This window comes from Chenopodium album, chromosome 10 (genome assembly GCF_948465745.1).
Source record: "Chenopodium album chromosome 10, dcCheAlbu1.1, whole genome shotgun sequence".
Lineage (NCBI taxonomy): Eukaryota > Viridiplantae > Streptophyta > Magnoliopsida > Caryophyllales > Amaranthaceae > Chenopodium > Chenopodium album.
This window is the reverse complement of record NC_137843.1, coordinates 57,825,618-57,846,718: the sequence shown is the minus strand read 5'-3', so window position 1 is coordinate 57,846,718 and position 21,101 is coordinate 57,825,618. Positions and strand designations below refer to the sequence as shown.

The 21,101-nt window shown below is 34.6% G+C and overlaps 3 protein-coding genes across 4 annotated transcripts; 2 read left to right on the top strand and 1 right to left on the bottom strand.

The window, feature by feature from the left end:
• Positions 1-1,418: 1,418 nt before the first annotated feature.
• LOC145562677 (uncharacterized) lies at positions 1,419-5,822 on the bottom strand. Its single transcript, XM_081623043.1, has 5 exons — positions 5,425-5,822; positions 3,838-4,138; positions 3,013-3,171; positions 2,556-2,851; positions 1,419-1,811 (listed from the first exon to the last, which is right to left on the bottom strand). The coding sequence occupies exons 1-5, from the start codon at positions 5,620-5,622 to the stop codon at positions 1,590-1,592; spliced, it is 1,176 nt and encodes a 391-aa protein (XP_081479169.1). The 5' UTR covers positions 5,623-5,822; the 3' UTR covers positions 1,419-1,589.
• Positions 5,823-9,657: 3,835 nt separating this feature from the next.
• Positions 9,658-15,081, top strand: LOC145562676 (metal-nicotianamine transporter YSL3-like). Its single transcript, XM_081623042.1, has 8 exons — positions 9,658-10,190; positions 10,438-10,792; positions 11,353-11,525; positions 12,623-12,720; positions 12,813-12,947; positions 13,034-13,223; positions 13,343-13,457; positions 13,655-15,081. Exons 2-8 carry the CDS (start codon positions 10,441-10,443, stop codon positions 14,578-14,580), a joined length of 1,989 nt encoding a protein of 662 aa, XP_081479168.1. The 5' UTR covers positions 9,658-10,190; positions 10,438-10,440; the 3' UTR covers positions 14,581-15,081.
• Positions 15,082-15,259: 178 nt separating this feature from the next.
• LOC145562671 (metal-nicotianamine transporter YSL3-like) lies at positions 15,260-20,634 on the top strand. Of its 2 annotated transcripts, none has more exons than XM_081623038.1 (9): positions 15,260-15,402; positions 15,682-15,720; positions 16,042-16,399; positions 17,164-17,336; positions 18,319-18,416; positions 18,501-18,635; positions 18,720-18,909; positions 19,063-19,177; positions 19,410-20,634. In XM_081623038.1, exons 1-9 carry the CDS (start codon positions 15,316-15,318, stop codon positions 20,312-20,314), a joined length of 2,100 nt encoding a protein of 699 aa, XP_081479164.1. In that variant the 5' UTR covers positions 15,260-15,315; the 3' UTR covers positions 20,315-20,634. The 2 variants fall into 2 exon arrangements, with proteins under 2 accessions (XP_081479164.1, XP_081479165.1); XM_081623039.1 differs by having other exon boundaries at positions 15,288-15,402; positions 15,640-15,720.
• Positions 20,635-21,101: the final 467 nt, after the last annotated feature.

The following is a 21,101-nucleotide window of genomic DNA, read 5'->3' as shown; positions in this document are numbered from 1 at the left end:
ATCAAAATTCGTACAGTTATCCTCTTATTTCATATGTAGAGATCACAAAAGAGGATTAATGTGATATCATTAATGACATCAACGGAAAAATTGTTATGATTAAAATAAACGAAAGAAGCATAATACAACTTTTACACCCTTGATCAGTAAGACACTAAGACACCTAATTTGACTAAACCTATCAAAGATAATATCAAAGTATATGGAGAACATTTGCAAACTACAAACCAATAACAAGTAAACAAACACAAGCCAGCAAGAATGATGAAAGTTTCATTGTCTAAAACTTGTATTTTTTTTTCAAAGGAAACATGTCATTTATGAGAAGAAATAAACTACACTATTCGAATTATATCTGACATCCATTTGATTGATTTTATTTTCTCATTTCAAAAAAACAGACATAAAAGAGAAAAAACAGTGACTAATTGGAGCTATTCCCTGTTCGCAAGAGATGGGAATGCTCCCAATTACAGCCATCAAAACTCTTAATTTCAACATGCCTGAGAGTCCCTGGATCAACACAAGCAAAGTTAACCGAAACAGCATCAGGATTCGACCTTGAGATGTTGAAGGAGGTGATGCCACAGATGTTACAAAATGTATGCTTAGCAGTGCAAGTACCAAAAGTGTATGTAGTAATGTTTGATTCACCTGAAATTAGTTCAAAGTCATGAGAAGGAACACTGAAAGAGATATTACCCCTCTTTGAGCACATTGAACAATTGCATTTCCAAGCAGTCACACTTTGAGGTGATCTGAATTTGTATCTTATTCTTCCACAATGACATCCTCCTTGGTGAGATACAACTAATTGCGAATTCGAGTTCATGAGATAAGTTAGAAAGATCAGATGATAGCAGATTAATGTTATACAAGGGTATGGCCAAGGTTGATATGCATAGCTCAACACTTGGAGCTTACATAGTTAGATTACATGCCATATGGGAGATCTTAGGGAAAACATATACTACGTAAATACCATTTGATAGTTATCAAACAAAGCTTATTTAAGCACGTGTTATTGAACTCAAATTTTTGTCTTGATCCAATGTCAGGATCCAAAATGGTAATGAGTGGTAAAGAATTGAAGGTCAATTTACTATGAACATTTACATGTGATTTCCATGCTGACTTACACATAAATTCACAACTGTTTTTATTACGAGTACAGCTTACTAGATTAGCATTATGTTACCTGAATACAAGAAAGAAAAAACAAAACTACATACCATATAAACCATTGAAATTTTAAAGTTAACCCTGAATCTCACAATATGTAGCATATTGCAAGCCTTCCATACATCAATGATTATAAGAAGCTTTCAATCCCAAAAACAAGCGACAGAAGGTATCTTTGAGAGAGTGACAGGAGTAAATTCTGTATCAGCAATAAATGAATATGAGGCAGCCAAAGAAGCAAGTTAAATAAGAAATTATACATATAATCGCATCCCATATGGTGTAGTATAGTGATAAAGGACTGAGATATTCGACAAAACTTCGGATCAGTGGAGAATCTAACCAAACACCTGACTACTAATTTCAAATTAGCTACTAAGCTTCAGTAAAACAGTAACTATTGCAGCTTAGCTCTCTTGATTATCAGTCTGCAGATTCAACATTTGGGCGAGAACAAGCTTTGAGAGCTCATTTATCATGTTTTGGACTGGTACTCCCTCTCCATCCTCTTGTGTTGACCAGGAAGACGATTGCGACATTAGCCTCGAGTATTCATGTGCAGCCACATTGGTCTTTTTTGATGTAGTAAGGACTTTCTCTAAATCAGCTTGTGTCAGCAGCCTTGGAGCCTGAAAAAGTATAGAACACCAGTCAACCAACACTCAAACTTCTTAGCAGCAAAGCAAGTTAACAATCAAGTAAATGCCATTTTCTGCAACTACTTCCTTTCATCATAAATTACAAGTATCAAATTTTGATTACCTAATCAAGGGTGAAAAGCAACTTCATTCAAACATGAAAGAAGGACAATCATTTCCTTGAGCAATTGCGGGATATTTTACACTTCCAATATTTTTTGCCAGCATTGTAAATCAACAACCAAGAACTAACCAACTAGTCCGAGGGAGGATATGAAACTAAGTATGCACTATGAGACTTACTGTGTCCTAAATAATAGGCCACATTTGATTAGTGGCTACTTTTTCGGAATTGTATTACACATAACCTAACTCCCCATATTCCTGTTATTTGGTTAAGAGCCTCATATGTCCACCATATCAAAGTAGTCCTTATTTGCAGTAATCCTAAATTTAAACATCATTAAGGGTGACATGGGGAGACTCTTAATCTATCTCATATTATTTTTTCATGACCTAAAACATGATATATAGTGACAGGGTAATATATACTTGTTTATTCTGTCAATACTCAAAAGCCATGCCCTAACCCGCTACGATTAAAAAGTTCCAATTATAAACACCATTCATATCATATGATTCATATCTCCTAGACTGATTATAGAATTAAACCTGTCCAGTATAGAAAGGAAAGGAACAACATGACGATAAAGGGTGACATAAAAGGCTGCTTACATGATGTGGTTTCCCACTCTTCTCATCATCTAAAAGCTCCCTGATAGGAAGATATGCAGCCTTTTTACAAAGCTCAAATAGATCAGAACCAGTACTTCCGTCACATAAGCTGGCTAGATAATCAAAGTCAATGTTTTCCTCTACCCTCTCATCCTTCAGGATTACTCTCAATATCTCTGCCCTCTCCTTGCGAACAGGCATTCCAATCTCAAATGCCTGAGAAAATCTGCGAAGAATAGCCTCATCAAGTTCAGATGGACGATTTGTAGCAGCAAGAACCATCACTCTGGCATTCTCTATACAAACAAGACAAAATCATCAGAAGCTAAGTGGTCAACTTAGGTGAATTCAATATCTAATGAATTGAAGAATTAAGGTCCTCAGTAAAGAAGCAAAAACAGTAATATGATTTAATGTATAAAATTAATCATAACAGAATCAGATGCAATAAACTTACGATCAGTTGTGAAGCCATCCCACAAAGCCATAAACTCTGTTTTCATGTTTGTCAATGCTTCATGATCAGAGTTTCTACGCTGTCCCAAGAAGCTATCAACCTCATCGATGAATATGATAGCAGGCTGTAGTTTGTATGCCAGGCTAAACACAGCAGAAACTGCAAAAATTTTAAAAAGATATTATGCAACTATAAGAAAAGTCAATATAATAGCCTGCCAAAGCACTTACTGTAGCAGACAAAATCTAGTCTTCCCCTATACATTACTCTTATCTAAAATATCACGAAATTAATTCTTCTGTGAAGCACATGGTATAGTAAGATTGTCATAATTTACCAAAACTAATGAACACATTCAAAGTTTCTTCTCAATTTATTTAAATCCAAATCTTATGGTTTCTAAAACTACCAAAAGCATGATAAGTTCATGATATGTATAGAGAACATAGCATTAACATTTTCCATGCCTTCCTCTCCTTGCGAACAGGCATTCCAATCTCAAATGCCTGAGAAAATCGACGAAGAATAGCCTCATCAAGTTCAGATGGACGATTTGTAGCAGCAAGAACCATCAAGTTCAAAAGCATGATAAGTTCATGATATCTATAGAGAGCATAGCATTAACATTTTCCATGCCTTGATACAATGCAAACAAGACTATTGCGCCCCTCTTCCCCCTCCCCAACCAAAAAAAGAATGCAAGCGTCATCAAGTCATCTAAAAGGCTAATAAATAAACCCAAATAAAGTTGTTTTCTTGACCACCAAAAGGATACAAGCACCATCAAGTCCATGAACTGCGCGTAAATTCAAGCTTTAAACTTACCAAGTTTTTGGGCGTCACCAAACCATTTGCTCATCAAATTTGAAATCCTCACATTTATGAAAACTGCTCCAGACTCTTTAGCAATAGCTTTTGCTAGCATAGTCTTTCCAGTTCCCGGAGGACCATAAAGTAAAACACCTTTTTGGGGACCAAGCAATTTCCCATATGTAAACAGCTCAGGCCTCCGTAAAGGAAGAATGACAAGCTCATAAAGTGCTTGTTTGATGCTATCTAAACCCCCAATCAAGTCAAACTTGACTTCTATGTGGTCAGGATTTATAACATCACATGCGATAACATCCTGCAGCAGAATCAAACACAAATTTACAAAATTAACAGTCTGAAATTGCATGGATAAGGAGGATAAAATTTTCTATTAACAGGAATGTGATGAGACGCAATCACGCAAAAGACTAACCCTAGAAATCTACAAGCCAAAATATGCCTACATTATGAGTCATTTAGCACTCTCTAATATTTGATATAACGCTATATGTTACTTCAACACTTAATACAATCTTTTGTAGCTGTGTCAAAAACTCAATGCTCCAACAACCATGTGTCCTTGCCCGATAATTTAATGCTCATTGATAAACTTATAAAAATGTAAGAATTAATGAAGGAAAAGAAGAATGCATGGTATACATGCCCACAAGTCACAAATACGCTTCAGATTAGCATTTCAACAACAAAAAAGTACGTTACAATTAATGCAGAAAGTCTCCTAGAAACAAGATTACGTTCCATTTATGTTGTATATCAGCACCCGTGTCCAATTTTAGGATAGTGTCCCTGTATATGAAGCTTCTAACCTTGGCGTATCAGAAACTTAGATATGTACTTGCACCTGTGTAACATTTTTTTTTTTTGAAACCAAATGAGAGAGCACCTGAGTAACATAGCCATACTAAAAAGTGACAAAAAAAACGTATTCTTTCAGGAAGTCTGTACTCAGCTACTCACCCCAATTAGGGAACACTAAATCTAAGAATCCTTCTCAAAAAAAAACAACGTTCTCAAAAAAAAACAATGAATGACGGTTTCACACTCTACGTAAGAGTTTATCTCGCAGTATAAAGTAAGGGAAGAAATTTACTGCAATGCTCAAGATACCTAATGAGATTTTCAAGACTAGTCCTTTAAAAACCAATGCTGACTTTTCTGAAGATTAAAAAAAAAAATCATACCTTAAAATCTGTACTTATTGTGTAAAACAAACACAGCAAATGAGCACAAGTCAAATTAGCCAACAAATAACAGAAACCCATCTAAATATCAAGCACAATTTTATCAAAGTTCTAACAAACTGACATGAACAAGAACACAAATTGGAAATTTATACACAACATCGTCAACCATCATAAATCAAAATAAACCATGAAAATACATTATCCCAACAAAAACCAAAAAATCAATATATTACACATAATTCAAAATCATCCCCAGCAAAAACCCTAACTCCAAAATTCCCAATTCACAATAAAAACAAAATTAACCCAAAATTAACAATACCCAGATTGCAAAACAATAATAAAATCATAAAAACTAAGAGAAATTACAATAAAAACCGAAAAAAAGAATGATTACCTCGTAAGGATTAGTTTGAATTAGAGGTCTTCCCAAACGCTTAGCAATTTCTTTCTTCTGCTCAAGGGCTTTCTTAGACGCTTCACGATTAGGGTCTAATTGTCTAAGCCCAACAAATAATACCAAACAACTAAGAGCTGCACTTGCTGCATATAATACCAGTTCTTGTATTAACTTTGTTTCTGTATTCCTTCCCATTTCCCCCAAAATCTCTAAAACCCAGATTAAATTATTGTCCCTTTTGAATTTTATTTATATTCAGGAGATTGTTATCCAGAAATTAAAAATGGAGTTTGAATGATTTTGGGGATGATTCGAGGGAGAAGGATAAATAGAAGCTTAAGAGGTTCTTGGAGGAAAAGAAAAGAGGAGGACAGAGAAATCTTCTGGAAACTAAATATTGTTGGTGACGATTAAACTAATGTTGTTCGTGTTGGGAACTTGGGACATGGTAGTTCATTGTATTGGGCTTTTTTGATCATATAAATTGGACTGCCAATAATATGGTTTATGATTTGGATCCATAAAATAAGATGGCTAGATTTTTAAGTACCCAAGATAAGTAGATAGCCGTCTTCTTGTAAACCATCTCGTATTCAGATTAGTACATAAGGAGAATCAAAACCCGATCTCACTATGTCTTGAAATCGGGAGAAAAACTCTAAAGCGTCTAACCACTTAAGCTATCCTTTCACTCACTATTTAATAAAAAAAAAAAAAAAAAAAAAAAACCTATAAGATGATTCTCCAACATGTCTCTTATTTCTTATGATCCCAGATTTATTTGGAAGAGATTTATATTTAAGGATTAAAGTTAAAAATTTCAATAGCTACGTGTCGTTCTGAGAAAAATCACGAAATCTTATATGTGGCTGGCTACACCGTGTGACAGGGGTTACTTCGTTAGTGTAATAGGGGTTACTTGATCAGTGTTAGAGGAGTTACTTCGTCAGTGTTATAGGATTTACTCGGTTAGTGTTATAGGGCTACTCAATAAGTATTATAGGAGTACTTGGTCAGTGTTATATAGATTACTTTGTTCTTTTACAAGTGGCTACATGGTGTGACTAGCCACACACAAGACGAGCTGGAGAAAAATAGAGAGCTTTTTAGATTGTGATTATTTTTTAATCCAATTTATAATAAAATATTTGAGGAATAAATTATAGTGACATTAGTGGATAGGAAGAAACTTTACGTACTATGATGATTAGTTCCCTCTAGGTTTTATCTTTAGGAGGGTTTTTTGGTTCCCTCCAGGGTTTTCCCCCTGGGAGGGTTTTTCTAGCCTCCATTGTTAGATTTTTACTACTTTTTTTTTTTAAGGTTTTCCTTCAATCTTCTCCTTCTCCTTCTCCTTCTCTCTCTTTCTCTTCCATCTCTTTTCTTCTGGTCTCGATTGTAAATTTTTGTAAGGGCTTCCACCGGTGTTCTTACCGGTGGTAATGTCCAAAAAACTTTTTAATTGCTTTCAATAAAGGATCACATCTTATGGTGGTATTAGGTTTAATTTATTTGTTTGTTCGTCTGCCAAAAATTGAAGATTTAGGGTTTCACAATATCCAAAAGTATCTAGAAGGTCATATGAGTTTTTTCACCCAAACAACTATTCATCCGTGGATCTCAAACCGAATTAGTGCTAACTCACAGATTGTATTGCTTCAGATGAAGATTTTTATAAAGGCGATCGTTTATCGAATCTGCGATGTAACTAGTTCTAAGATGAATTGTATTTGTATTGGAATTTTAGAGTTCCTCGAAATTGTTTGTAAGTGCCGTTTGGTTATCTTTCATTAATGAAATCCTTTTCTTCTTGTAAAAAAAAAATAAAAAAAAAAAAAGGAAGAAACTTTGCAAGTATGGTTAATGATAATCATCGCAACTTTGCAAGTTAACATAGTTTCAAAATTAATCTCTGTGATACCAAATAATGTTCATATCCTAACAAGCCATCAAGGTCACTCAGACTCAAATTCCACTCTGTATATTTGGATCCAATTCCTTAAAGGGGGAGGGTCTACTAGTCTAGCCGACTAGCCATGTTTGAGTTAGGGCTCGAACCCATCGCCGTCCTTATGTGTGATGGAAGGATGACATTTCCATAAAGCTATTTAGCTAGTGTAATTTGGTTTAATATTCTTTTCCATATTTAAATTTAATGATGGTTTCCGTTGAACAACTAACCATGACAATTGACAAATTTGACTTGTTAATCTAAGCTTCCTTCTGTACGTAGTTGCTCTCATAATTCTCAACATGCACCTAACAAGGAAGTACAAGTGTTGATAGTACAAGATTGAAGCGATAACGCAATAATGTGCTTATAGGATTGCTCCCTCTATAAATTCAATGTATAGTGTGTTTTCCTCAACATTAACCAAGCAAAGTTATTCCGTTATCTATCCCAAATCCCCAACGCTCAAACCCTACACAAAATTAGGTCCTTATTTAACTTCAAGATAGATAAATGCCCAATATCATGCTAGAATATAACTATTCCCTAAATTAATCTCTAACAAATTAAAGTAAAAGATAAATACAAAGTAATCCGTAATAAATTGTTATTTCTAACAATTACTCCCTTTGTTTTTTTTTTTAAACGCATCACTTTGACTTTTGCACTATTTACATACGACTTAATTTTTTCACTTCTATAAAATAAATAAATGTTATTATATAATATATTATTAGATTAGTTGTAATGTCTTGTTTCATAATATAATTGTGTTACAATTTTTAATAATAGTCAATTACATATATTAATGGTCAAAGTTGTATCTCGACAAATGTGCTGGTCAAACTGATGCATTTGGGAGCATTATGTATCCTATGAAAAAACCAAAAACTATATTTTCTAATTACACATCACATTCGTTGTTTCACTTAATGATAACGCATACTTTAAACAAGAGGGATTGTTATCGTAAGTATTTTGTTCTCATTTTCATGATTATTATTAATCTAATCATCAAATGAGAGCAAAAACTAACCTTAGATGTACAGTACACCCGAATGTATATAACAAATTCCAATATGTTCATCATACAACATTACTCACATGATCACATTAGATCATCTCCAATGATGAGACTCAAGTGAGTATTTTTAGGAGAGAGAGAGTATTTTTTGCAATGTATACCAATAAGTTGGTATTTAAACTTAGCAAATCCAAAAAAAAGTTGCTAAGTTTAGATACTCAACTTTGAGTCTCATTTGACAAAAAGTGCAGGTCCCTTGTCAATATTCTAATATATTTTGTAATTTATTTAAGTTTTACCTTTATTTTTTTTATTTTTTAATCTTATAATATTTAATATTAAAAAGAAATGGATTTGGTGAGCCATAAATTAAAAATGGCATTTGTGTATTTTAAAGAGTCTCACCATTGGAAAATCAGGCTTTACATGAGTTGCTAAATTGAGAAGTGGGTATAATATCATCATTGGAGGTAAAAAACTACTCATTTTGTATTTCAATACTCAAACTTGAGTTTCACCATTGGAGATATTCTTATACATATATACATGTGTTTGGATCTCCTTGTGAGTTGTGACATGTGAGTATTGAGTAAAGGGAGAAAGTCAACTATAATATGATAAGCTCACTGAGCCGCAATGTTAATAGAGATGATAGAAATTTACACCGATTCAATCTTCAATTCATAAATAGTTCAAGCAAGATTCCAGTTATAAATATGCAATAACTTCAATCTATTATACCAAGCATATGTTGACACCATGAGTTCATGACGATACATTTGCACACTCTTCGGATTGCCACTAGTAGTCTTAGTATACGGCAATAACAATCTCTAATTTTGGAAATTGTAAGTATGATTTTTTTTTTTTTTTTTTTTATAATTTTTTATACTGTAGTAATTTGTTTTAGTTTTTGACAAAGCATTCAAGTATGATTTAATTGCTAATGAGACATGATTATTTATTTTCATTTAAATGCTATAATTTTAACAACTCACTTTAATAAGATGTCTTTTGAGTTTTGATATTAAATAAAGGAGGGCCGACATAATACGATATGATGGGTATGGAGTAATATTCTTCAATAATCAATGAAGTATTGATCGATGAATTACTTGACGAAATTGACATATGGCATTTAGGTTCACCTAGTTTTGGCCACACGCTTAAAAGTTGTCGTATTGCTTTGAGTGAAAGTAGGCTAAATACTCCTAGTTAAAAAAATTCCAATGTCAAAATCATCTTCCAAATTCCGATCATATAGTGGAGGTAGGAGGAAAATGAAAAGAGAAGTCAACGAGAAGGCTAACAATATTAGCCCAACATTTGTATTCATATATTTAAACTTTTATTACATTTTATGTGTAGTACAATGTTCTGTACTACTAATTCTTTCAGTACCAGAAATAATGACTGTAAAGTGTCGAAACTTTGCTGATTTTCATTTCTGGTCAAGTATCTTTTCTTCCCATGTCTATAAATCCTCAATCATTCCTCATTTCTTTTCCATTCTCTGCAATTTTTCTTGTTTATTCAAGATTAAAAATTTGTCCTTTTTTTATAAAAATTCTAAAACACCCATTTGATGATTTGGGGTTTTTGTTAGATTATAAGGAGCATTTATGCAAATTGATTGAATGATTGCAAATTAGAGATACCCATTTGTGTATAATTGTTCATGTGTTGAAGAATTTCATGATATTGGAGGAGCAATAACTGGGAATTTTGTCTTTGCAAACGTCACATAATCTGAATTATTTTAGTTTTTTTGGAAACTATTGAAGTGAGGTAATAATTCTTGGCATTTTTCTCTTCTCAGAATTTGATTATTACTTATTATAAATAAAGGTTTTTTTTTTTTTTTTTTTTTTTTTTTTTGGGTTATGTGTGGACATATCATATATGCTAGCTTAGTTGGTATAGTCTATTGGGTGGCACCTAAAACCCGACATTAAATCCCGTCTACATCATTGTTCTTTGTATCTCTCTATAAACCGATAAGTATTTAATTACTAACTACGGTAATTAATTACAGGACATGGGAAGTAATGGTGAAATGAGGGAAATGGAAAGAGAAGATTTTGAAGAGCAAAACAAGGTGCAGGAAGAAATAAAGAGAGTGCCACCGTGGCAAAAACAAATTACAATAAGAGGAATAATTGCCAGTATATTAATTGGGATTATTTACAGTGTGATAGTGATGAAGCTAAATCTTACTACTGGTCTTGTTCCTAATCTTAACGTCTCAGCTGCTCTTGTTGCTTATGTTGTACTTCGGAGTTGGACTAGTTTGCTTCAGAAATTTGGGATTGTAACCACACCTTTTACTAGACAAGAGAATACTGTTGTTCAAACTTGTGCTGTTGCTTGCTACAGTATTGCTGTTGGAGGTTAGATAACCAACCTTTCTAACTACTAGTTTTTAATTGCTAAATATATGATGTTATGATGTCCAATGTTTGAACTGTACAATTTTGTTATATCGATGTTACTTGGACTTTTCATTTCACCCAGCACACCTCAAAACCGATCTTGCGATGTTTTAAATGGTTATAGTTTGACATGGGTGTGGATATTTGGCACTTCATCATATTTGAACTAAAACATACAATTTTTTTAATAAGATGGCCGAGTTTGACACTTAGGCACGTACAACCGACATAAAACACTAGTCACTGAGTCTGAGACTGAGACTCTGACTCTCTGAGTAACATACTACATGGTAGCAGACCTAGCAGTAGACACTAGTTTGGTAAATTTGTTACATAAGGCTATCTAATAGTGTGGCAATACTGGTTTGTTAGTGTACAGAGGCTTAAGGCTTAACTCTATTTAGCTTAATTTATTAGTGTTATTAACCTATAGCTTAATTTGCTGTTAGTGATATTATATTTGGTTTACTACTGCATAACTTGTAAAAGTATTTTACCTTACATATTACAAATTACAGGTGGTTTTGGATCATATCTATTGGGTCTGAATAAGAGGACATATGAACAAGCTGGGGTCGATTCGGTGGGAAATGACCCGAATAGCTACAAGGAGCCTAGAGTTGGTTGGATGACTGGATTTCTCTTTGTTAGCAGTTTTGTTGGGCTGCTTGCTTTGGTTCCTCTAAGAAAGGTCTGTATTAATTTACATCCTTTATTTTTCCATGTTTCATGTAATAAGAAAAGAGATTCTAAATAAAGTGTATCACCAACAAAGAACTTTTTAATCAAGATAATGGGTATGCAATCACATAGTCACCTTAGAACATTCTCTAAGCTTAGCTATTATGTAGGCTTACTTTATCTTTGTATATTCTCTTGTTAACTTTGCTTCTCCACCTTATGTTTAGTTTTGTTTTGGGCATATTGTTGTGGGGTTAAATTCCCACTATCAGATATGGTTACTTTTTATAGCATTTTCGGCGTTCTTGGTCCCTTAGTTCCTATTGAAAGAGAATGAAGAATAATGATAATAATAGTAACATGTGGATTGCGATGAACAAGAACTTTTATTCTTTGTATTGTCCTTCCATTTTTTCTCCTTGTCCTGCTAATCATATTCGTTTTCCTTTCTTTGCAAACATGTGATCTCGTTTCCATCACTTTACACTCTTATGGTCAAGGAAGAGACATCTCCTTATAGGAATGTTGTACAGAATGACAAATTACATACTTTCTCTGACTCGTAAATATTATCCTATAATATCTCCCTTAAACCTTAGATTCTACCTTAATGTCTACTGTTTGCTCTTTTGGACTTGTCATTCTCTTAGTGTACATTATTATGTGCAAATTAATGCATGTTACAAAGCTCATATTTAAAATATCTACAGAAATAATTTTTTGTAAAGTATTTTCAGATGAATGAAAAAAAGTTCTTGTGATAACTTGTTAAAATAAACCTTTTGTGTGGATACTTATTGAATAGATTAGATGGTGAGTTAAGAATTTTGAGAAATTTGGTTTTCCTTCTCTTGTGCGAGTTGTGTTCATACTACAGCCTATAATCGCCAGCAAACCCTTAAAGGCCTACAGTAATGTACAGAGAGGAACTTCTGCCACTCCTTGGTTCCGTCTTTTTTCCTTAAGTCATAAGATTCATAACAATCGTAACTATATTGAGAAATAATAAATATATTGAGAAGTTGCATAATTTGCTGCAAAATCATTGTTGTAAGGTTTTACAGTGTATGTCATAACCCCTAAATGTTCTTTAACTTTGATCTGCAGATCATGATAATAGACTACAAGCTAAGTTACCCAAGTGGGACTGCAACAGCAGTTCTTATAAATGGTTTCCACACCCCCAAAGGTGACAAGATAGCCAAGTAAGCTAATTTTAATTAAAATGAACCTAATTTAACCTCTCATGATAAGCTGCTAGAGACCAATGTTAATCTTTGTATTTTTTTTTTTATAGGAAGCAAGTTCGTGGCTTTGTGAAATATTTCTCCATCAGTTTCCTATGGGGTTTCTTCCAGTGGTTTTATACTGGTGGAGACCAGTGTGGCTTTTCTCAGTTTCCAACATTTGGGTTAAAAGCATGGCAAAACTCGTGAGTAATCAATCCTATTTATTTCCATTTTTTTACTCTACCTATCCATTTTTCATAATTGGAACTGTTCGAATCAAATTTTGCAGGTTTTACTTTGATTTCAGCATGACCTATATTGGAGCCGGAATGATTTGCTCTCACCTAGTAAATCTGTCATTACTTTTTGGTGCTGCTTTATCGTGGGGAGTAATGTGGCCACTTATCGGGGACCTGAAAGGAAATTGGTTCCCTTCGTCATTGCCAGAAAGCAGCATGAAGAGTCTGAATGGATACAAGGTGTGAACTAAATTTGGGATTCTAATTTTCATGCTTCAGATCAGTCCCACATAATACTAATGCCTTGAAAAGTGATGGAAAATCTGATTTTTGCTGCACTTGTTGATAATCTTTTCCAGGTTTTCATTTCTATAGCCTTAATCCTAGGTGACGGGCTCTACAACTTTCTCAAGATACTATTCTTCACCATTCGGAGCATCCATTATCGCATGAAGGAAAATAACCTAAGCTCAAGTAAGTGAGACTCTCAAATTACCAATTCATGACAAGAAATTGACTGAGTTTTGGTGCTTTATAGTGAGGAGCCTAGCAACTCTGTGTCTTATATACACGTGAACCAACCTAGCCTGTGCATGTGGGTTGGATCCATTCTGGGTGTTAATTGTTGTAGTACATACTAGTAATGGACTAATGCTTGATTTTGTGTACAGGTCCAGATGGCCAAAAGCGGGAAACAGATGATCTTCAAAGAAATGAGTTCTTCATGAGAGAGAGAATACCCATTTGGCTTGCATGTGTTGGCTACATATTCTTCTCCGTAATCTCTATCATTATCATACCTAAAATGTTCCCTGAGTTGAAGTGGTACTATGTTGTTGCGGCCTACATATTAGCACCTTCTCTCAGTTTTTGCAATGCATATGGCGCTGGTTTAACTGATATGAACATGGCCTACAATTATGGAAAGGTAGCACTTTTCGTGCTTTCTGCTTTAGCAGGTAAAGATTCTGGTGTGGTGGCAGGGCTCGTAGGATGTGGTCTAATCAAGTCCATTGTCTCCATCTCCTCTGATCTGATGCATGACTTCAAAACTGGCCACCTTACCCTCACTTCTCCTCGATCAATGCTTCTTAGCCAGGCTATTGGGACTGCAATTGGGTGTGTTGTGGCCCCACTCACATTCTTCCTCTTCTATAATGCGTTTGATGTTGGTAACCCTGATGGAGAGTATAAAGCTCCTTATGCCCTCATCTACCGGAACATGGCCATCCTTGGAGTGCAGGGCTTTTCAGCTTTACCTCAACACTGCCTGCAACTATGCTATGCATTTTTTGGATTTGCTGTTGCGGCCAACTTGGTGAGGGATGTCTCCCCTAAAAAGATCGGTAAGTGGGTTCCACTTCCGATGGCAATGGCCGTGCCTTTTCTTGTAGGGGCCTATTTTGCCATCGACATGTGTGTTGGGAGCTTGGTGGTGTTTGTGTGGCATAGGTTAAACAGTCAGAAAGCAAATTTGATGATTCCTGCAGTCGCTTCAGGACTGATATGTGGAGATGGGCTGTGGATTCTTCCATCATCGATACTGGCCTTGTTGAAGCTCAATCCTCCCATCTGTATGACCTTTCAATCTTCTTAGACTCCAATTTGTTGATGATAGCTAATAAAATTGATAGAAAGGCTAGCTTATAGAGGTTATTGAAATATTATGGTGAGATATGGAGGTAACTTTTGGAAAATTTTGCACTGAAGAGAATTAACAGTAGTAACACAAAAGCTGAGTTAGTATATATGATACTTAAACTTACATTGAAGTCAGAAACAAATATACTTATTACATACAACAGCATTGTGATAATATTGTTTGAACCTTAGTTTGGGATAGGTGGTGTATTTATACAAATGTATGGAGCAATTGGTAATGTAATAGTAATATCATAGTTCAGCTGCTTATTAGCCCTTCCATTGTAGCTTGCAGATACTATTGTAACTATTTAGCTCCGTGGTATTATGTTGTACACTTGTTCTTCGTATTAGATAGACTATGCTTATATTTTCGGGCATTAAACTGTAAAGTACTTTTATTTGATATTTCGTATTTAATAGAAAGACAATAATTCCTTTATTTTTCTCGTATATACTCTCAACATAATTGTATTCCATGTATACATTTGTAATTTTGTATAACTACTTTATGTTACTAACAAGACTAAAGATGAACAAGGTCATGAATCTGGTAGAACATGACTTGTTATAAACCTATGAAGGTCAACTCTTCATTTTTTTTTTTTTAATGTACGTAGTATAAGGTACAGGTTAATAACTAGCTTTGAAACTCGTGTGATGCACAAGTTAAAAGATTAAAAAGATCAATATGAAGTTCTTTGCACAGCTGCTATTGCAAATGGCAGTAGCAGAACAAGTTGCTTGTAATATGCCAAAAAATTTCAATTTGTTTCTGGTGAGACTTCTTCTTAACTCAGTTAATTTCATCCGATTCTTTGCTTATTCCTAAATTCTGATTTCAGATTTCTTCATTTTTTTTTTTCTTTTTTGGAAGATGATGATTTGGGATTTCATTTTTGTTTTAAAGAGCTTTATTGCGAACTGATTGAATAATGGAGATACCCACTTGGGAATTTTTGATTTTTCGCCTTTTCTTGCATTTGTACTTTTGCTGAAGAATATCGTGATGTAGGCGGAGCAATAATTGAGGGTTTTATTTTTGCAATCGTCACAGAATCTGAATTCTTTGTTGCGGCAAAAATTGGGAAGTGAGGTAAGATCTCTCAAAAATGTTTGCCATTATTCTTCATGTTGCATCTTCCCTTCCTTTTCCCTAAAGTTTATTGGATTCCTTTTGTTTTATTGCGGAGAGAGTGCCACAAAGGGCAATGATGAAGATGAGATTTGATCCGAGGTATTGGGGTACCGTTGTACTACCCCAAGACTTCAATTGATTAAATAAGTTGACATTCTGAATTTGTTAGAATTCAGTTAATTTTATTATCAAGGTTAATTTCTAAAAAAAGTTACTGTCTTTGATGATTTGGGGTTAGTAGCAAATTTTTTGAGCATATAATCACATAGATTATTGCAGGATATGGGGAGTGATATTGAATTGAAAGAGTCTATTGGAAGAGAAGGATTTGAAGAACAAAACAAGGTTCAAGATGAAATAAAGAGAGTGCCACCATGGCAAAAACAGATTACTATAAGAGGAATTATTGCCAGTATATTGATTGGGGTGATTTACAGTGTGATAGTGATGAAGCTTAATCTCACAACTGGTCTTATTCCTAATCTTAATGTCTCGGCAGCTCTTCTTGCTTTCGTTTTCCTTCGGAGTTGGACTAGTTTGCTTCAGAAACTTGGGATTGTAACCACTCCTTTCACTAGACAGGAGAATACCATAGTTCAAACTTGTGCAGTTGCTTGTTATAGTATTGCTGTTGGAGGTCAGATTATCCTCTCTTTCTAACTTATGTTAAACGAATTACAGTAATTGTCACGATGTCCATATGTGAAATGTATGATTTTGTTGTGGAGAAGCAACTCCGTGGTATATATTTTATCAAGAGTGTTGGACTGCAGCCAAGCAGGTCAAGACTTAAATGTTGTTGGTGATTATTGCATATCTATGCTATATGGATTCTTTATTTCACCCCAAAAGCTGAATTCAGGTACCTGATAGGCTGATACTCTGATATGGATATGAGTGATTGGCACCTGCTATTTTGGATCAAAATTTGCAAATATTATGTAACATGACCAAGTTTTATACCTAGACATAAACTTGTTTAGGACATTAATAGCCGAGTCTAAATAACTTAGTGTGTACAAATGTGTCTCTGTAGAATCTGCTGATGGCAGGAATCCTGGTGGTAAATTGACTCTAGTTTCATCATATTAGACTATCTTACTGGCGGTGTATACAAATGAGTCTAGTTGGCAAAAACATTTTTTTTGTTAAGTTGTTTCAGTTTTTCATTCAACAAAGCTATGTGTACTAGTGGACAGTGGTGTATTCATTACATAACTTCATTTAGTGGGCAAAGGCGTAACCTGATTGGTTTAATTTGTTGAAAATATGATTGTATATGACTATATGCTGTGATGTTATGTGATGCTATAATTAATTGGTTTAGTATGTACTATCACATTATTCAAATAAATATTACGAAGTATTTGGTAACATTTGTATCATGCTACATGTTTACAGGTGGGTTTGGTTCGTACCTGTTGGGTCTGAACAGGAAGACATACGAGCAAGCTGGGATTGATACACAGGGAAACACATCCAATAGCTTTAAGGAGCCAGGAGTTGGTTGGATGACTGGATTTCTTTTTGTTAGCAGCTTTGTTGGGTTGCTGGCTTTGGTTCCGCTAAGAAAGGTCTGATTTGTTTATTTCCCTTTTTCATTACTTATGCTAAGAACCTTTGTGTAAAGTGAACTTTCTAAGAATATATTATCGAGATAAAGAACGAAATTCCCTCGCAGTGTCACCTCGGAACATTCTCTGTTTAGCTTAGATGAAGTCGCAGTGACAGTGGCACTTTAGAACATTTTTTGCTTAGCTTTCACTGTCCACCTTATCTTTGGTTTGCTTTTGAGAATATGATGTGTGGTTACCTTTTTAGTCTATTGGCTTTCTTTCCCCTTTATTTGCAATGAAAGAGAATAGTTTTTTTTTTTTCCTCTTTTTTGTATTCATGACATACAATATGTGATAAATAAGAGCTTTCTACATCTAATCTTTCTAATTCCTCCTTAACTTGCTAACTATATCTGTTAACCTTTTTTTTTTTTGGATAATATGTTATCTTGTTTGTATAACCTTATAGGCAAGGAAGACTAAAACAGGCTTTTAATTTTCTCGTTTAGGACCTTAAGTTCTATGGTACTTCAGTAGCTGCCTACTTATTTTCTTGGACTTCTAAATTTTTCAGTGACTTCTGTTCTGTGCAAATTAATGTTTCAGAGGGTAATTTTTAGAAGATCATCTGGGACTATTTTTTAAATCTTTTCCAGCATTTGGATAAATAAATGATATTCAACGGTAAATGATGTAAGTAGTATATGCAAGCATATGAAAAGGGCTATAAATAAGTTCCTTTGAACAGAGGAGGTTCAAATTATCTTCTTGTGTGGATACTTAAGATGGTGGATATGATTATCAAGATGTTTGGGTTTTCTTCATCCACATTTTCCCTTGATAGACAAGCACTTTATACCACTGTCTTCTTTTCTTCTTTTCTTCTGAAGCCGTAGCAACATATTAAGCTAATTTATATTTTACATTAGATAATTACAGTATGCACTTTTACCTCAAAATTGCTGTGGAGTGTAATCATAATTTCAGATTTGATCCCCAGATCATGATAATAGACTACAAGCTACAATATCCAAGTGGAACTGCCACTGCAAATCTAATCAATGGTTTCCATGCCGGTAGAGGAGAACACGAACCCAGGTAAGCCAAATTCATTTACATCTAGATTCAACTTTCTGACAGTAATCTCCTGGAGACCAATGTAGACTTATAAATATTTTGCAGGGTGGAAGTCCATGGCTTTGTGAAATATCTCTTCATCAGTTTCCTATGGAGTTTCGTGCAGTGGTTCTATTCTGGTGGAAACCAATCTGGCTTTCCTCAGTTTCCAACATTTGGGTTCAAAGCATGGGAAAACTCGCAAGTACTTGATCCCTTTTACTGTCAATTTCAGTACCACCTGACATCCATCATAATCTTAACTATCCGAATTGAATTTTGCAGGTTTTACTTTGATTTCAGTATGACCTATATTGGAGCTGGAATGATATGTTCGCACCTAGTAAATCTGTCATTGCTTCTTGGTGCTGTTCTATCTTGGGGAGTGATGTGGCCACTCATTGGTGACATGAAAGGAACATGGTACCTCTCATCTTTGCCAGAAAGTAGCATGAAGAGCCTAAATGGATACAAAGTAGGTATTGAATTAGGCAATTCACAATTTCACACTCCTTAATGTTCAGATTCATGATTCACACCTCTTCTATAAAACTAATCAAAGCTAAATGTACCTTCAATATTGATGACATTTCTGATCTTTCCTGCACTTTCTGATGCACTTTTGCAGGTTTTTATTTCGATTGCCCTAATTTTAGGTGATGGGCTTTACAATTTTTTCAAGACACTGTTCTTCATCACCCGAAGCATCCATGATCGCTTGAAGGACAAAAATCTTAGCTCATGTAAGTGAGATATCTACTAATTTATGACAAAATATTTACTAAATTTGGTGCTTCATAGTTTATAGCAAGGATCCTAACAAGAAGAATTATTTAGTGGGTCTTTGCTGAGTCACTTTACCCTGACTAACTTTACATGATTTGAATCAACCTAAACCTTGCATGTGGTTTGGATTTATTTTGGGTGGTGATGGTTAATAACTAGTAAGGGGCAACTTGACTCTGTCTATACCAGGTCCACATAATGAAAAGCAGGCGCTAGAGGATCTTCTAAGAAATGAGGTCTTCATGAGAGAGGGAATTCCTGTGTGGCTTGCATTATTTGGCTACACATTATTCTCCATAATCTCTATTATCGTGATACCTGTAATGTTCCCGGAGTTGAAGTGGTACTATGTTGTTGTTGCCTACATGTTAGCACCTTCTCTCAGTTTTTGCAATGCCTATGGTGCTGGTTTAACAGATATGAACATGGCCTATAATTATGGAAAAGTTGCACTTTTCATGCTTGCTGCTCTAGCGGGTGAAAATACTGGTGTTGTTGCAGGGCTTGTGGGCTGTGGCCTAATCAAGTCCATTGTTTCCATTTCCTCTGATCTAATGCATGATTTCAAGACTGGCCACCTTACCCTCACATCCCCTAGGTCTATGCTTCTTAGCCAGGCTATTGGGACTGCAATTGGGTGTGTGGTTGCCCCACTCACATTTTTCCTGTTTTACAGTGTGTTTGATGTTGGTAACCCTGATGGAGAGTACAAGGCTCCATATGCCCTTATCTATCGGAACATGGCTATCCTCGGAGTGCAAGGCTTTTCTGCTTTACCTCAACACTGCCTGCAACTATGTTATGCATTTTTCGGGTTTGCTGTCATGACCAACTTGGTGAGGGATACCTTTCCTAAAAATATCGGGAAGTGGGTACCCCTTCCAATGGCAATGGCTGTGCCTTTCCTCGTAGGAGCTTATTTTGCCATCGACATGTGTGTGGGGAGCTTGGTGGTTTTTGTATTGCATAGGTTACACAGCCAAAAAGCAGGGTTGATGATTCCTGCAGTGGCTTCGGGACTAATCTGTGGAGATGGGATGTGGATACTTCCATCGTCGATACTTGCCTTGGCAAAGCATAAGCCTCCCACCTGATGATGGTAGAAGCAGGTGCAGGAATAGATTGATAGTAGGCAAAGCTTATAGAGAAATATACTTAATTTATGATTCTAAAGGCGAATCAGTCAATACGACACCAACTACATAGAAGTGAGAGGCAAAAATAAATACAAGCGATACGATAGTGCTTTGATAGAAATCATAGAATTGACTGTTGATTTTATGTTCTAATCTCATACAAGTAGCTAAGTTGCTATGAAGCCTTTATTTTCTGTAGACTTGTGAATGCTGTTGTAGCTTTTCTTTTTTTTTTTTTTTTTTTTTTTTGAGAAAGAATGCTGTTGTAGCTTTGATAATTGTTATTCCTTGTAATATATATTTAGTGCTTTTTCTCTTCTTTTTTTTTTTTTTTTTTTTTTTTTTTTTTTTTTTTTTTTGACATTAATGTATCAATGATTTAGGACAGACTACACTTAACATAGTTGCATCTTCTTTATCCATTATACAGCACAAACTACCAAGTACGTTATTATCTATTCGATTTTAAATTTGCTAGTTCTCTGTTTGTAATACAGGGCATTAGCTTGTTTATTAGATGTTACATGATTGGATTTGGACTGAATTAATAGTCTCAAATTAGTCCAAATGTATATTATACTTTGGGTAAGGCAATATTCTATATATAATACTTTGTATATGCATATATTGTCAAGAGTATGTCTAAAGTAATGTTCTCTTCACCTAAATTTCATCTATCTCATTTTATCCTATTTGTATTAATCTTTAAACTTATTTTATCTAATTATTATTTTATTTAAATATA